Source organism: Aplidium turbinatum, chromosome 6 (genome assembly GCF_918807975.1).
Source record: "Aplidium turbinatum chromosome 6, kaAplTurb1.1, whole genome shotgun sequence".
Taxonomy (NCBI): Eukaryota; Metazoa; Chordata; class Ascidiacea; order Aplousobranchia; family Polyclinidae; genus Aplidium; species Aplidium turbinatum.
In genome coordinates this window covers 6,084,827-6,100,604 of record NC_137477.1, presented here as the reverse complement: position 1 = coordinate 6,100,604, position 15,778 = coordinate 6,084,827, and the positions used below count along the sequence as shown (strand labels likewise).

Here is a 15,778-nt window from a genome sequence, read left to right as displayed (position 1 = left end):
AACTATCAGTAAAATTGCGTCTTAACAAATTTGCAAATATTTTCAATTGAAAACAATTTGATACAGAAAAAATTAATAGTTTATTTAGCAATAACGTTGTCACAAGTTGTGTAAGTTTTATCTTTTTACATAAATTATGTGCCTTGTTTTTTGTTTTTGAAATTATATACATGATTGAAGAAACTCTGTTTTGTATTTAACAACATACAAAATGGCATCCTGACTTTCAAGGGGCATAAAGATAAACATGTCAACAAGAATTGCTTTATCAGGGTCTGTGTGTTGTTGCTGTCACCGCATCATTTACCATGCGTTTTTCGGATTGCACAGAATTATTTCGCCAGAATGATAGTGGTGTTTGGATGCATTTTGGAATTAAAACAGCAATCCCAAAATATGCTATTGTAATTTTAAAACACACACTATATTATACCACCAAATTATTACACCCTGAAGGGTGGAAATATCTTTCTTATAAGAAATATGATTTTCAGAGATCCTTGATGAAAAAACGCTCACAAATTTGCACATGGACTATATGGTAGGCTACATTTTAATCCAGTGGCTCTCAAACTGGTTTTTGTGTTCCCACTATTTGTGTAAACTTGCCCTAAAATGGAAATTAATTGAATCTGTTAATTTAAAAAGTACCCAATTTCAACTTCTTTAAATTTTACTTTTTGTGCTTTATTGATTCCATATACTATAGTATCTTTTGACTGATACTTAATAAAACGACCTATTTTTTCAAGCCCAAACATTAATAAATACCCCCTCCTCAACATAATGATTTTAAGAAAGGCCCCTTCAGCCTCCAGCACTTGGGCTTCAACTTTTCAATAGTTTCTCTACAGGATCTTCACTGAGTGACATTTTCAGGCATATTACTTCTTTCCGGTAGCCTATATTTAAGCATCATAAATATTTATTATCAAAATTCCATCACAAAAATAAATACATTTTTCGCAAAAACACATTTGTTGAAATTAGGCCCTTCTTGAATTTACATAGGCCTATTCAATTGTATGTAAGAAGAATCCAGAATTTTTCTTTCAAGTTTCTTTAATTATAGAATGGCAGTTATGTGTGAGAAAAAATATTCACAAGTAACACTTTCATGGAAGGTGTGCCATTTTATTTGACACAAGTTTGTTTATAACCGTGTAATTATTTTTGTCAGATTATCTTTTACGTGCTTGTTTGTACAATGTCATTTGTGATTAACTCCATCCAAAAAAGCAGAATTACTTCATTTTTTCAAACTTCGTTTATTAAATGGTAAGTATTTTAATTATTTTATCTATAAAATTTGATGACTATGATTCCAAGATTTTTGCATTGACAAAATATGTTGTTGAGAAAAAGATTCAATTTCAGCTATAATTTTGAAATCATTCTTTTGGACATTTTGCATTACGGTATCTTATAAAGAATTACAACTAATTTGTCCCCTAAGCAAAGCGTCTGCCATATCCATGGCCTCAAAAGGTTTAGACAAAAAACATAGCAGCGCAGAAGTCACTAATCAGAGTTTCTAGTAAAAAGTATGGGCGAATGCAAATTTATACGTTTTTTTTTATTAATTCTTTTGGGTCGTTGAAATAGTGTGCTTTTCTCTGCATACCGGTATAGGCATCGATAACGTGGACTCCTCAGGCAACAACACCTCAAGAACAAGGAGAAACAATGGTTCAACTCTTTGGGTACTTTTCTGTTTGTATTGTTTCTTGATTGACCGATGAATTTAATCTTGAATGCAGGCCTCGAAATTCGTTTTTGTTGACGGCGGACAAACGTGTCCGGTCTGAGCAGCTATCTCAGCGGACAAATTAAGTTTCACGGTGGACACACCAGTTTGAGCGTCGATCGTCATGCTTAATCACTTTATCTTGATAATTCTTCGCCATTTAAGATCTACGCCAAGAGCGGTTTGGAAGGCTTTTTAACATTTCAGCGAAGGCTATCATCAGACCAACGAGGTGCGCTTGGAGAGTCAAAGCGCTGTGCAGCTGCAATACGCCGCATAACTGATTAACTTCCAACGAACGAGGTCATGTGGATTTTTGCGTCACAATGATCTGGGCACGAGTCGGAAAACTTCTACACTACCGCTACTATTTTCTGCTGTGCAAAGTTTCACTAGGCATTTTTCTTTAGGTATATTTTTGCGTGTTATGTGAGCAAAAGTAAATTTTCCATGGGCCTTTTCTTTCTTACTGTAATATCAAAACTTAACAAGTTTTGCTCCATCTTGCTGTAATAGCCTACTCGTATAATCTAATTTTGTAACCAACCTTGCCTTTATCAATATTACTCGCAGATCAAAACCAGACATTGTGACCTAAGGCTTGAACTATGTTGCGTGTGCTCCCATCGATTCTTAGCAAAGAATTCACCTTTGTTATGCTAATTCAATGTCATCAATCGTTAAAGCAACGTAAAAATCGAAAGTTTTTCTGCTTGAATGGAATCTAAGGGATACAGTATTCACATTTTCTAGATGCGCGCTAGAATGTGGGGGAAATTATATTCTCGCAACAATTGTTTGTGCTACCGTATGCAGTTTGTGTCGGATGCAACCTAGTTCGTACCATGAACAGTTCGTACCGTCAGTTCGTACCTTGAAAAGATCGAGAAAAAAACAAAAAAAGCCGAAGTCGCTGATCGCAGTTTTCGCAATCGCTTTAAAATTTTCCCCCTGAAAAGATCGAGAGAAAAAATAGCTCAAAACCGAAGTCCGGTGATCGCAGTTTCCGCAAACATTTTTCCGCAGTTTCCGCTAACCCTAACCATAGAGTAATCTATGCTCTAACCCTAACCCTCGCTGATCGCAGTTTCCACAAAATTTTTTTTTGCAGTTTCTGTTACCCCTTACCCTAATTCTAATTTCTAACCATAGAGTAATCTATGCTCTAACCCTAACCCTCGCTGATCGCAGTTTCCACAAACATTTTTCCGCAGTTTCCGCTTTTACCCTAACCATAGAGTAATCTTTGCTCTAACCCTCGCTGATCACAGTTTCCGCAAACATTTTTCCGCAGTTTCCGCTAATCGCAGTTTCCGCTTACCCTAACTCTAACCATAGAGTAATCTATGCTCTAACCCTAACCCTCGCTGATTGCAGTTTCCGCAAACATTTTTCCGCAGTTTCCGCTTACCCTAACTCTAATCATAGAGTAATCTATGCTCTAACCCTCGCTGATCGCAGTTTCCACAAACATTTCCCGCAGTTTTGCAATTTCCGCTAACCACAGTTTCCGCTAACCCTCGAGTTTGTTTCAAATTGTTTGGGGAAACTCCGATCAGCGACTTCGGCTTTGTGCTATTAAACTGCGGTCAGCGACTTCGGCTTTTTTTAATTTTTTCTCTCGATCTTTTCAGGGTACGAACTGACTGTACGAATGGTTCAAGGTACGAACTAGGTTGCACCCGTTTGTGTCGCTAGTTCCTGTGTTATTTCTCGGCGGACAAATATGACCGATCTAGATGGTACTTCATGCGGACATCACATGCTGTGACGGCGGACATGTCTGTGATGTCCGCCGTGAATTTCGAGGCCTGTGAATGAACCATATTCTCTTCATTGTATTTAGCTAAGACGCTATAACTATAAACTAAGTGTAAACTTAGTAACTATAAACTATAACTATAAACTATATAGCTGTACGCTATAACAGCTAAACTAAGCAGTGCATAAAATGGTTCATGACAATCTTGACAGGCAGCAAAGGCCGAGTGGTTAGCGCGTTGGGCTCGCAGTCGAGAGCCTGCATGTTCGACTCCAGCCACACGCACTTGCTGTTGTTTCTCTGGGCAAGAAACTTTATGATAATTGCCTCTACCCAGTGATCGATTTCGAGTAATGGGTAGTACCAAATTTCAGTAAGAAGTAGAGTAGACAACCGGAAACAGACATTGCCGTCGGCTGCAGCGTGGGTCAGGTGTACGTCGGAAGGCGTGCACCGATGCATAGCGCTCAAGTCCGCTTTCCCGCAATGCAGGGTAAACATATGAAAAACAAACTTGACAGGCTGGCATGTGGGTCCACAAATAGTAGCTTATAATAATCACTTAGGCTGAAAATTGGCAACTTTAAGAAATCGCTTTCAGAATTAATGGGGAATTCTCACCTCCTGGAATTATAACTTCAGTAAAAATTGACGCCTATGACTGACTAGACTTCTTTATTCTTATTTTTAACTGTTTTGTCATAACAGCCACCTGACACCAAGCCACTGCAGATCAATGTCGACAAATGTGGAAGGTAAATTTGATGAAGCAAAAGAGAAGCTTAATACACTAAAGAATGAGCCAGGCAATGATGTTAAATTGAAAATCTATGCTTTGTTTAAGCAGGTAAAGAAGTTTGTTTTACTTTGCTTATGGTATTTACGCTATCTAATCACTCATTTGCTGCACTATAGATATTTTCTCACTGTTATCATTCAGTTGTGACATTGAATTTGGGAAAAGAAAGACATTACTTAACTTTTTTTTTAAATCAAGTAGCACAAGGGCATGCTAATGTTTGATTACAATAACATACCACACCATTCACATTTCTTGGTGGTCACTTTGTAACACTAGGTTATCAAAGAATTGAAACTGTTATGTCAGAAGCAGAAAAAGACAATCAACCATCTATATATACTTTATTGTGCCTGAAGCGTTATGAGTTTTTAAAGAATTATATATATATTATACTACCTCTTTATAATTATGTATATCTTGCTGTGTCATAGAAATTCAACTACATATCATGTCCAAATAAATGTCGATTTTATTTTATTTTTGCAAAACACATCTATACCATAGGCTACCTTATCGCATTGATGTTCACAACTGTCCGATAAGTAAACTCTTGTGTTGTAATTTTATAGATTCCACTTCAGGGTGATACAAATTTAAGGTAGTTTTGATAGCCTAATAGAGACATCATCCCTTGTGCATCTTGTAATTTTTGGTGTAATGTGCAACGTCCTGTGTGAAAGTTCAGAACTATGCCCTTCACAAACTTTGGCTTTAATTGTAAACTTTAAAACGAAACTGAATCGGTCGTTTTTATCTCTACTATTTCTAATGGAAAATGATTTTCATGATCAATGTTTTTATTTGGATGTACTCGATTGCACCTCCGCGTGACTATATGCTGAAAGTGCCTGCCTTGTAGTAAATACTACATGAGTGTAGCCTACCGTATCTGCGATCATGAAAACGTTCACCACTCTTTTAATTGGTTCAACATGATTTTGTTGTAGACAAAATTTTACCTAGTTTTAAAAGTATCAACAAATATATTTCAATTACTGTGTTTCTTTAGGCCACCATTGGAGCAAATACAACTCAGAAGCCAGGGACGTTCAATTTTGTTGGTCAAGCTAAATGGCATGCCTGGCATGAACTCAAAGATATGACTAAGGTCAAACATACCAGTTTTATATCACCAAGCCCTGTTTATTTTCAGCTATTTATTGCGTGTATGTTTACATTGTTATTGCCGATAGGCCTATATGTTAATTATTTATCTGCTTCGCCCTTAAAGTGTTTCTGCTTTTTATGAACAGGAAGATGCAAAAAAGAGTTATGCTGATCTTGTGGATCAACTCGCCAAAGCTGAAGGGATTTCTGTAGATTCTAAGACTCCAGATAAGACCAGTGGTGCTTTCAAAACTCTCATCGTAACAAAAGAAGATAATGTCACCAAGATTGTACTCAATCGGCCAAAAAAGAAAAATGCTTTGACAAGAGAAGTAACTTCCCAGACAGCAAAATCCGTTCTTTTTACAGTCTGCAGACGTTGAATCAATGTAAAAATGATGGATTTAAGTTGTTTCATTCAAGTTTATAGCATCGCATCAGTTCGAAAACATCGTGAAACTATTTAGTTAATGACAGTAAAACCTCAAGCATTCATCTTTGTGTGAAGTAGATAACTTCCAAATGGTGGGAAGTTTATGCTTTTGCGGTCCTTTTGTTTGCTTGGACAATGAACAACCAACTAAGTGCATGGAGCTTGCCCAGTTCCCATCACCAGAAAACAGTAGATTGGAAATTAGTTAGACTCCATGGTTGGCTCAGCTTATTTGACTAGTTTGTTGTGTCATCATCACCATCCGTTCAGTCGGTTTCGACTTTCGGTCTCTCTATAAACCTTCTCCCTTCACAGCTCTCGATTCCTCACAACTTTCTTCAGCTCTTCCATGCCCATCAGTTGTGTAAAAGAGTAAAAAGTATTCCTTTGTTGGTGGTTTAATTTGTAGCCTCTTGATTTTGTTTTTAAAGCGCATGCAAACATTTTGGTTGGTTAAATTTAGGCTGCCATTTCGGGTCTGCTACTATTCGGTGAGTCCGATTCGGTGAGTTCCTAACCTCTAACCCCTAACCCTAAAACGGCAATGATAATTAGGCTACGGTACCCAATAATTTAAAAAAAAAAATGAAAAAATCATCGAATAGGGATCGGACTCACCGAAACGGGCCATTCCGGCCATTTCGATTCAAATAAAAGCTATAAAAGCAATATGTAAAAGATTCAAATAAAAGCAATATGTAAAAGCTACAGGCATAGTTGTTTTTTGTTTTGTTTGTTGTATCCAGGCTTACGCCCAGTGATTGAATTTGCTCTGATCAAAATTTGGATGGAAATTGACCAAACCATAAAGAACTCACATATGAACTCTTTTGAGCAACACTATAAAAACATTTTTCTTGACTCTTAAGAATAGCCCTCTCGTTTCCAAATGGAAGAAAATGAGATTGTAATGTTTGTTGTGGTGCTTGGTTTCGCCCCTGCATCACAGGGGGAATGGGGTGTGCGTTGTGGCCTATAGCAATTCGATATGCTGTTGCACTCAATGTCGCTGGCTGTTGAGTTTCCTGAATAGCTTGATATGGAGTTATCAATTGTTTTAATGGCATTACTCATGAACTGACTATGTCGGTCTAATTGTACGAAAATTAAAGTTAGTATTTACTGCAGATTGTGAACGTTTGTATATGCTACACATAGTGATTATACTTTTTAATGAAAGGATACTATTGCTGTTACTTGATAACAGGCAGTACCTTGACTAGAAAACCGCAAGGTTATTCGGTGCTGTCAGTCTTTCATTATATATGTGTTCTGTAGTCTAACTACTCGACTTTTCTCTTGTTGGAAGGACAAATAAAAAATCTCTTTCTCTCTCTCTCGCTGTGCAGCCGACGACATGGTTGTTGTTTTCAGCTTCATAATGCACTGAGAACGTCACCAACAAATTACAAACTTTTGTATCATAGACAATTAGACATGTGGCAAAACAAAACTTATTGTATACGATTTCAATACTTAAAAATATAATTATGTTGTGTCAGTCGTACTGCTGCGTATGTGCTTGTACATTTGTACAATGTACTAAGTAGAGCTACGTTTGCAGATGTACGAAGAAATAATCGTCGCCTTGAATACTGCGGCCAAAGATGATTCTTCTTTAGCGGTGATGACTGGGGCTGGTGATTATTATTGCAGTGGAAATGACCTTGGGAACTTCATGTCAATCTCACCTGACCAAATGCAACAAGTTTCTATTGAATCTGGGGATCTTTTAAGGTGAAATAGAATGCTGGAAATTAGTATGTTTTTATTTCTATACATGACATCTCTTTCGTTGTCATAGGTGATATCTTTATAGAAAAATGTACAATTTTGGAGTAAAAAATATCCCCTTTCAATTGACGAATGCTCTCCCACACGATCCATTAAGCTGAGACACAGAGTAAACGCTAATGTTTCTGTCACGACTTTTCAACAGAAACGGTTTTCTTCCTCTCTACATGGCAGTTAATTTAAGCAATTTTTCTTCAAGCCATAATTTTTTTTGTAGTTTTACAACCTAATTAAGATCTTTTTATTTCACTGAAACAGTTTTCTACCACGTTAATATGGTTACGTTTTTTTGAGAGAGGGTGTTAGTAAAACAGCAAAGATTCCGAGGAAAGTGACTGTAATCACATACAGAAGATTTCTGTGAATAAAATCTTTAACTTACCGATTTTGCCTTCTGTACATTCAAAACAAACATGTCAACGTCTACGAACGAACCCCCAATATTTGTAAAACTATGAATTACTGCGATAACGTTGTTCACAAGACGCCATAGCTAGGTAGAGGTGGGCAGTAGCGCTCTACTTTTGTAGCGTTGCTACAATTTTTTAGAGTAGCGGATCTACGTTTTTTTAATGTAGCGGTTGCGGAGAGGCGCTACATTTCTTTCAGTTGCACTCCTGCTACTTTCTAATTTAAAGTGAAAAAAATGACTTATTTTTGGAAGTTTTTTCAAAGAAACAAATCGTGAAAAAATCAAAACAGGAATAATTTGAGTGTTGCGGGAAACATCAAGCCACGTTAATACCAACAAGAGCAACAGCTACGCCTCCGAGGATGAATTTTTCAGTGTGTTGGTGCCATCGGATGTAACTTCGGTGCAGAAAGAAAAGTCGATTGTGGAGGCCTTTTTTGTCAGACAAAAGCAAGTCCTTGAGCTTTCTTAGTGCCGATTTATAACGTCTTTATAGAAAAATGTACACACACAACACCCACAATCCTTCCAGTGGTGCGGTGGATAGATTTTTTTTCGTTGGAAAAGACGTGCTGAAGCCAAAGCGGGCGGGACTTAACGACTCACATTTGAAATGCTCATGTTTTTGTATGCTGCGTAAAAATAAATTTCACCTACAACCTGTTTTCTATAACGACGTTGAAATGGCAAGATGTATGATATCAGTGTATGAACGAATGATATTATTCATTTTCAAGGTGATTTTGACGTCACAATAAAGTGCTTCCTGTGTCAGTTTAAGACAGAAGTAGTAACGCGCGCTATTTTAGCCAGAGTAGCAGGTAGCGCGCTGCTTTTATAGTAGCAGATGCCCACTTCTAGCTAAGCTTATGGCAAAATATCTTAAAAGTTAAGATCCAACTTCACATGCATATCGTTCAAGCAAAATTATTCTAATCATAGGGTAAAAAGTTAAGAAATAAAAATGACCTATATGTTGAAGTACTCCAACAAATTAACATTTTCCATTTCAGGCGGTATGTCGCTGCTTTCATTGACTTTCCAAAGCCACTGATAGCCGCTGTAAATGGACCAGCCATTGGTATTTCTGTTACAATTCTGGGTTTGTTTGATTTGGTTTATGCTGCCGAAAGTGCTACCTTTTCCACCCCCTTCAGCAATTTGGGTCAAAGTCCGGAGGGCTGTTCATCGCATACTTTTCCAAAGATAATGGGCCACACCAAAGTATGTTCGATTTAGCTTTATTGCGATAATCTTATGCATTGTTCTTGCTGCGTTTGTGTCTATCTGAATTGTTTTGATTTGTATCCAATAATCCACTGCGTATATAATATATATTATATTAATAAAACAATGAAAACTATCAATACTACAAAAAAGTGCTCAATGCTAAGCAAAAAAGCAAAGCAGAGCAAATTAAATCAAATATAGTTATTACTATCTGAAGCCTTTACAAATTGTTTCACCTAACGGATCATCAGAAGGTCTTATTCAAATAGAATCTATTTGAATAAGACCTTCTGATGATCCGTTAGGTGAAACAATTTGTAAAGGCTTCAGATAGTAATAACTATATTTGATTTTATTATATTAATATGTGTATATGCTGTATAGCTCGTACATATCTGTTGCGCGTATTTATTTTGTTGTTTGCCAATTCTACTAAATCCATTACAAACAAACGTGCACAGTTGCACACTTTTAAGAAATAAAACTGCAAATTTCTCAAACCTATCTAAAAAAAATTTAAGTTTTTAGTTGTTGTTCCTTTTTGTCTAAACCATTTGTCTACCTTCCTACAGGCGTGCGAAATGTTGCTGTTTAATAAGAAACTCAACGTAAAAGAAGGCAAGGAATATGGGCTTGTTACCACAGTGTTGCCAACTGCTAATTTCCAAAATGAAGTTATGAAAGCTGTGAAAGAAATGGCTGCTCTGCCAGTAAAGGTGCGTATATGGCATGTTATGAATATGGCATTCCGGTCAGCAAAATCCGTCATTTCTACATTGATTGAATCAATGTAGAAATATCGGATTTTACTTACTGGGATTATGTCAGATAACACTCTTTCATACGCATCGTAGCCTAACGTGTAATTGTTGCGGAAAGAAAACCTATGTTCTTGGTTTATAAGTGACTTTCCCAAGTCTTTTCTCACTCGTTAGGGGATTTGGAAGTAGGCCTACAGTGTCATGCTTATTTTATGCGAGCAAACTAAGCCTGCGTTAACATTTTGAGGAACTCAAACGTTCAGGCTGAGGAAACGTATGAGATGAAGAGCTTTGTTATTATCCTAACGGTTAAAGCTTTTCGTCTTTTCATGTAGCACAAATTATTATGGTTTTACTATCAATATTATTTTTCAGGTCGCTGCGTTTGTGGTTAACGTGCTGTCGCTTGTATCACTTTGTTTTTTTCAGTCTTTGGTTTATTCGAAAGCGTTGATGCGCGGGCCGGAGTTGGAGACTTTGCATCAAGTCAACAAGGAAGAGTGCGACAGACTGGTGGAGAGATGGACCTCAGAGGATTGCATCAATGCCATAATGAAGTTTTTTCAACAGAGAAGCAAAATGTGAACCAACAAAAAAAAATTCTAATTCAAACGATGTTTTAATTTCTCAAGTTGATCAGATTTTGTCAATACTGATGAACCAATGGCAAGAAATTTCCTACTTGTACCTAATAGCTTATTTTTTATTATAAAAGAGATTTAAAGCGACATAATTTTATGAGCACAAAACTGTGTGTTTGTGCAGCACCTTATTGTCAAAAACGTGATTAAGCAAATTATATATGTTTTGGTTTATGATAAATGTACGTTGAGACAAAAGTGTTTATTTGGAGATCATATTCCGAATAAATTTACCCCTGGACGATAACTTTTATTTATCAAAGGTTAATTTTATAAAGAAGGATTGCAAACAAAATAGTAAATGCCCAAAATCTGTTCTGGGAAACAAAACTGTGATTGGACGTGAGAAAATTTATCTTCGGAAGCTTTTCACTACGTTCAGTTTGTTTCGCTTTACTTGGCAGCTGGCAAGGGACGATCTGGAGCAAATGGTTTGAAAAGCTCTGATGGATGCTTTACGCCAATTGTATGAAGGTTGATGAACTTGATTGATATGTAAATGTTGAAAATCACCAATTCAACATTTTGAAGAACACTTTTAAGTCAAAAAAAATTATGATTTATGTTTGTGAACGCATTGCATAGGCGCAGGAGCCTAGAGTCATCAATTAGTTGAAAATTTGATAAAAATTTGGGCAAAAAGTTTCAGCATGTTTCAAAAATTTTAAAGATGAAACTACTTTTTCTCAAATAATCAAAATTATATTCTTTAATATTTAAAAAAATCCACTGAAATTGAGCATGATTTAAGTTGTGAGAGTTAAGAAATAAATGTGTAATTTGTTCGAAAAATTTGAGCAGAAAATATCCAGGTGTTTAAAAATTTTATGAAAAATGTATCCCAATCCAATGTGCTCCAATATTGAACGTAGGCCTAATGCTTCAAACGTATAATTCCAATATCAACATACTCAACTAAAATTGTAGCCTACAAGTTTAGTTCATAAGATTTGAAATAACTTTTCAACTTGTTGAAATTTGGACAAATATGCTAAAACTTTGGACAGAAAATTGTAGTCTTTTCAGTTTCTTTCTTCAATAATCAAAATTAAAGTAAGACTTAGTACAGTGAATGTGTAGCCTCCCAAGTCCGCACATTGCCTATTAAGCTGAAACTATGCTTGTTTTAGTGTCTAAGATCTTGAAAGTTACTTAACGTGTTGAGATTTCTGACCGATTTGTTAAAAATGTGAGCAGAAAATATTTAAATGCTTGTAAATTCTTTGAAAAATATGTTCTCATTGAGATGTGCCAACATTGAGTTTGAAAGTGATAGGCCTACTTTAAAGACAAATCTTACAATATCTAAATGCTCAGCTGAAAATATAGTCTACAAGTTTAATTTATAAACTTTCAGAAATAACTTTTTAAGTTGTTGAGATTTTGGATCCTTATTTATGACAATTTGAATCAGATGAAGGCCGATTATTACCTTATTGGTGTGAAATGTTTTTCTGTATTAAGTTATTTGTAGCCTACTGTTATGGTACTTTTTCATTATTTGAAGATAGGCTACTGGTAGTTAACAAATTACATTTACAGTATATTTAGGCCTACCAGACTTGGTAGCAGTGTAGAATTCTTAATCAGGTTGTCTGTGCTTTGTCGCAAAAAATATTTGGGCGCAGTTAATTGTATTGGGCAAAAATTATTTTGCACCCCCAAAAACTATCCCCCCCTACGCCTATGAGGCATTGTCTTTTCAATTAAGACCTTTTTGCCTCAAATACCATCACATGTAGCTGTGTGCCTTGTTAATTTATTGACGATTTTTCATCTGTGGTGTTACAAACGCTTGTAATATTTCGATAATATTGCTACAAGCAACGAAAGAAACCGTTTTGTTTTCAAACAATGTTGGGATCTTGAGAAGTCATTTGTCATGATCAACTTTTTCAATGAAAAAAGAAGATCTTTTATACAACCCTACTTGTGGTGTTTTTCTTTACCATGGCCAAGTCAGTAGGCTACTTTTTACATTGATTCAACGTCTGCAGACGTTCCGCTAAGGAAAAGATTCCTTTGAGCTTCAGTTGCTATTTGAGAAGTGAAACATTCGATGCGAAATGTTTCCTATTTATTATTTTCAAGGAGAAAAGGGATAAAAACAATTGCTGCGCGGAAACAATCGGCCACCCCCACTAGTGGGGAACAAACCGACGATGGATTATGATGATGATGAAGGTGTGCCCAGTTCTACTCATTTTGTGTCCTTTAAAGTGCAGGTAGGCTAATTACAGTGACCAACCAGAAATGTGATTCCGTTTTTAAAGATAATTCCTTAAATCGCGATCTTGTTGTTACTAGGTGTGATGTTAGGTCAGATTCGTTTGTTTTTAACCTAGAACAGAATATCCCAACCAGCAAGTCAATTCTTACAGTAATTTAACGCCTTTAAACGTTGAACCAATGCAAAAATAACTGGTTTGCTGGCGAGAAAGAATACGAACACCACGTATGATCTCTTAAAATGTAGGCTATCGACCAATAAAAATCATATTTATGCTGTATACTCGACATTTGTTTGTTTATCTTTATCCTGCATTGCAGGAAAGCGGACTTGAGCGCTATGCATCGGTGTACGCCTTCCGACTTACACCTGACCCACGCTGCAGCCGACGGCAATGTATGTTTCCGGTTGTCTACTCTACTTATGACTTAAGTTTGGTACTACCCACAGGCCCGTAACTAGGGGGGCAAAGCCCCCCTACAATAATGCTTGCCCCCTCTGGAAAAAATGATTTTAATTAGCTCTGTTCGCTAACTTTTCAGTTTTATACCCTATTTTTTTGTGTTGTTTAATTGTATAATAGTTTGGTCCAATGTTGTGTTAAACAGACAGACTCGAGATTTATTGCTGGTAAGATCCAGAGTAGGCCTACACCAGTTTCCAACTGAGCTATTAAGCAGTGTGATAGCCGATCAGTCTCCAGAATACTGTGCAGTTGACTGCCACTAAGCGTTATTAAAGTACCGGACAACCACCTTGGCATTTGCGTTCTAGGTAGGCTATGCTTCTATCAGGCCCGGATTTAGAGGGGGCAGTTGCCCCGGGCCCCCCGACTTTTGAAGGGCCCCCTATGTGGAAAAAAGTGTGATTTTGTGTTATTTTTTCCTTTTGGCCTTTAAAGTTTCTGCAAAATGCTGTGCAGTACTGGACTGATGCTACTGAAGACGTAGAGGTGGTTTTTCGCGTCGTAGGCTTGAAAAAATTTTTTGCACGGGGGCCCCCCATCAGCTAAATCCGGCCCTGGCTTCTATACTTGCAGTTTGAAACTCAGATTTGCAGCCAATTGATGGTTTTACACATCTGTTCGTGCCCTTTCAAGAAAAAATAGAAACTTTGTGGACCGTGAATCGCTCATTCCACTAGGCTATATACGAAAGTGAAGATAGATAGGCTATTTCATCAGAGGCGGAATTGCAAGTCGCAAAACAGTTCCTGCATGATCATGTGGAAGTTGCAGAACACCAGAATTCCAATATAGTACCGATACTGAATAAACTGTACTATCAACGACTGACATTCCTGAATGTAACTTATATAAGCTTGCCGCTACTGTGGCATCATTCGGGTCCAGTAGTGCGGTTTGTGAGAGTGGCTTCTCGGTCTTATCTCGGATAAACAAGCCTACACGCAGGTCTATGTTCCAGGCGAAATTGGTTCTGTTGGAAAAGGAAATGACTGAGAAAATAGACGTGGACGTTTTTTTTAATAGATTCAGTGAAGTTCATCCACGCCTTCTGTTAAGGACCTATAATCTATCTTTGGCGAGGATACATTTCACTGACGGTGTGAAATAGATTCTCACTATTGTCATTAAAAGATTGATCTTGAAGAGAGGATTATTGATTCTGCACTAGAAAAAATGAGGTGCATTGTATAATTATTTACAAAACGATGAGTGCCAGGTGCAGCAGCTGCAGCCCTATTTGATCATAGTTCAACGCCTATTTTCTATGTAGCCTATAGGCCTAGTAGGCCTATATTTTGTGTGATTTATGCAGCGCATTAGAGGAAAATGTAAATAAACTAAAACGAACTCAAAGTTCATGAAAGGCAATGAATTAACTAACAAAAGAATCAACTACAAAACAATAAATTTCATTTCGGTTTCTATGCCAATTTTTAACCAGTTTATCACTAGTTGATGGTCGGATGTTTTAAAAAGGATTTTGCTTCTTAATTTCTATGCTGTTGTCATTATAACTGTTTAAGCTACAGCAAGTAATTCACTCTATAATACCAGTTCATGCTGCTGTTTGCTAATGTATTACGATTAATGTTTTTGCGCAAATATACCCACATTGTGTACAAACGTCGATTTCGTACATGATACGGAAGGTAAAAGCTGGGCCCCTTCTAGAATACTTATTGCCCCCCCTAGCGCTCCAAGCTAGTTACGGGCCTGACTACCCATTACTCGAAATCGATCACTGGGTAGAGGCAATTATCGTAAAGTTTCTTGCCCAGAGAAACAACAGCAAGTGCGGGTGGCTAGAGTCGAACATGCAGGCTTTCGACTGCGAGCCCAACGCGCTAACCACTTGGCTACTGCTGCCGAAATGTTTTGCTGTATTTGTACAGCGGCCTATTTTACAAATTAGCCTCAGAACTTGCATAACACTGCGTCGAAGTAGGTAATTGTCTTTGAAACATGAAATGTTTGTCAACGCATTCAATGATGCCGTACTTTTCAAAGCGATTTGATGCCTAGGTTGAAGCTCAGACAACGAAACAGCTGATTTTTTTTCTCCGGTCGAATGCCAGCTAGCAGTTCGCTAGATGGTGTTAGAGAGGAACGTTTTGAACCAGCGCTACTTGCAAACTCCGAGCTTGCGTACTGCAAGATTCTCATTTGCTGACGCTTGAATGACGGCCTCTTGGTAACCACGGACAACACAATTGTCACCTCTGTCCCAGGCTAAGAGAAGCCAAAGCACCAAGGATTGGTAGAATAACTAGCCTACGCTATAAGTTATTGCCCAGAAGAACCGGTCAGCCTGAAAAAAGTAGGCTAATGGTATTTTCCAATTCATAGACTAGCTTAATACATTAGGTTGAAACACCATAGGCTAACTCTAGTGT

At 37.2% G+C, this 15,778-nt stretch overlaps 1 protein-coding gene across 2 annotated transcripts; it reads left to right on the top strand.

The window, feature by feature from the left end:
* The first annotated feature begins 1,184 nt into the window (after window positions 1-1,184).
* Window positions 1,185-12,607, top strand: LOC145772127 (enoyl-CoA delta isomerase 2-like). Of its 2 annotated transcripts, XM_082583968.1 has the most exons (9): window positions 1,195-1,278; window positions 1,633-1,703; window positions 4,218-4,356; window positions 5,321-5,419; window positions 5,565-5,750; window positions 7,416-7,588; window positions 9,071-9,281; window positions 9,860-10,003; window positions 10,478-12,607. In XM_082583968.1, exons 1-9 carry the CDS (start codon window positions 1,276-1,278, stop codon window positions 10,631-10,633), a joined length of 1,182 nt encoding a protein of 393 aa, XP_082440094.1. In that variant the 5' UTR covers window positions 1,195-1,275; the 3' UTR covers window positions 10,634-12,607. The 2 variants fall into 2 exon arrangements, with proteins under 2 accessions (XP_082440095.1, XP_082440094.1); XM_082583969.1 differs by lacking the exon at window positions 1,633-1,703 and having other exon boundaries at window positions 1,185-1,278.
* Window positions 12,608-15,778: the final 3,171 nt, after the last annotated feature.

Coding starts and splice junctions, on each gene's coding strand:
- LOC145772127 (XM_082583968.1), top strand. Junction 1,704..4,217: donor ACAATGGTTCAACTCTTTGG/GTACTTTTCTGT, acceptor TTGTCATAACAG/CCACCTGACACCAAGCCACT. Junction 7,589..9,070: donor GAATCTGGGGATCTTTTAAG/GTGAAATAGAAT, acceptor TTTCCATTTCAG/GCGGTATGTCGCTGCTTTCA.